Genomic DNA, 1,966 nt, shown 5'->3' on the forward strand with positions numbered 1-1,966 from the left:
TCCTATTGATATGAGCAAGTCATAGTTAAGTTTACTTTTAACTGGTTGTGACATATTTAAAGGAGGTTTGAGATTAGGATATATTGTATATATGTATCATCATATTATGAATATATTTATAGATTTAAAATGGGATAGCGACGCAACTTGTTGTCCGCTTAATTGCCTTCAGTTTCTATGTAATTGCTACTTTTCAAATATATGACTTGCCATCTATTAGTTTATAGAATTTCAAGGTAAGAATATGTACAATAGGTTTGTTTTTGCCTAGAAGTATGTCCATAGAATACATATTTATGCCTATATACATGTAGAGTGAGGTTACTGTACAATAATTGCTTAACGTACGATAGGTACACGAGATGCTCAAAGGCAAAAAAAATTCTAAATGCTCAGCTAAAAGCCTAAAACGCTCAAAAACGGTTTTCGTGAAAAAAGTAAAAAATTGATCGATTAACGATCCAAAACTGTTTTGGGTGAACCAATGATTAATTGGATATGTATTGACGATTCCGAGATGTTGGGATGTGATTTCATGGATCGATTTCGTGAATATAGCGTATATACGTACCTATTATACGTTAATATATTATTGTATTCTATCTTTTCTCTGTACATGTCATGTATATACTTTTACAGGATTTTTTTTGTTTTTTTAGCATTTTGTGTAGTCGGTAATAAAATACCAATTACATCATTTTTGTATGTATTCTTATTAACTTAAGCAGAAAGGTAAGTCTCAAAGCCGGCAGCTGACAGAAACAAGCAGCAAGATAATCCATTATTTTTATGTCAATTCTCCTGTAACCCAACATACCTTTTGGTCAAGATAACCTCCCTCTTGCCTCTTCAACTCTTCAACTACATCAAACCCTAATTTTATCATCATTTATTCTCTAGACAACGCGGTTTCTTGATCTTGAAGTTATGGGGTCTGAGAAGCATGGGAACAATTCAGAAACTTCGAGCGATCAAGAAACTGATCGCTCGTTGTCTCCTAATAGCTCGAAAGAGGGTTTGGGTCGCTCGTACGAGTGTAACTTTTGCAAAAGAGGGTTCACAAATGCTCAAGCATTAGGTGGTCACATGAATATTCATAGAAAAGACAAAGCAAAAGCCAAAAAACACAACACTGCTTCAATTACCAAGCCGAAGAAAGATCATTATTCGACGGTTTCTTCGAAATCTTTTAATCTTATTCCTAATGAAGAGGCTCAAAATCATGGTTCTTTATTCGGGGGGTTCTCGACACACAATCATGGTTATCAGTTTATGCCATCAAACCCTAATTTTAGTGCTCTCCATGAGGAGCATTTGAGGGTGAATTTGAATCTTGGAATTGGGAGTTCTGAAATGGGAAGTAGTAATATAGAGAGTGCAAAAGTAGGGCATGAAGATTGGATCCAAAACGACGTAGATTTGGAGCTTCGTCTAGGTCAATATCCTTAGAGAGTGATCTATCTTTTTTGCCTATGAAAAGAGAAGGAAACACATGTTCAAAATGGAAACAAGAATTGGCTGATATTAGGTGAAGTACTTCTTAATTTCATTCTATATATATTTTGTACCTTGAGTGTTTATAATTACCTGGTATATATATGCTACAAACCTTGTTTATTTGTATGGCTTATTAATCATGTACTATTGTACTCTATATGTTCAACTCATGCAATATGCAATATACTAATTTGAACTAAAGTATTTGAAATTATTAAATTCTACATTTTCTTCTGCTTTCCCTCAAATTTACAAGATTTATGCTAGTATAGTTTGTTTTGGTCCTTAAGCCATCAAAAACCGACACCTTATTCTTCGGATAAGAAGAATTCGGTACGTAGTGATCATATCTTAAAAGCCCTAGATTTAAAAAAAAATGGTTCCAGACTTAACACTTTGGCATACTTGATTTGTTCTAAGGCAACTAGTATAGTCATAGTTTATGTTTACTTACATGGCTTTATTACAA

General features: G+C 33.6%; 1 protein-coding gene across 1 annotated transcript; it reads left to right on the forward strand.

Annotated features, from left to right (window-relative positions):
* Nucleotides 1–674: 674 nt before the first annotated feature.
* On the forward strand, nt 675–1,631 carry LOC143541803 (uncharacterized). Its single transcript, XM_077034532.1, has one exon. It carries the CDS (start codon nt 928–930, stop codon nt 1,447–1,449), a length of 522 nt encoding a protein of 173 aa, XP_076890647.1. The 5' UTR covers nt 675–927; the 3' UTR covers nt 1,450–1,631.
* Nucleotides 1,632–1,966: the final 335 nt, after the last annotated feature.

This window comes from Bidens hawaiensis, unplaced genomic scaffold (assembly GCF_021521415.1).
Source record: "Bidens hawaiensis isolate Kalapana, Puna unplaced genomic scaffold, B.hawaiensis_p1.1 tig00012650_1, whole genome shotgun sequence".
Taxonomy (NCBI): domain Eukaryota; kingdom Viridiplantae; phylum Streptophyta; class Magnoliopsida; order Asterales; family Asteraceae; genus Bidens; species Bidens hawaiensis.

What these genes read in the sequence shown, in the direction of transcription:
- LOC143541803 (XM_077034532.1), top strand. Translation starts at nt 928, where the DNA reads ATGGGGTCTGAGAAGCATGGGAACAATTCAGAAACTTCGAGCGATCAA.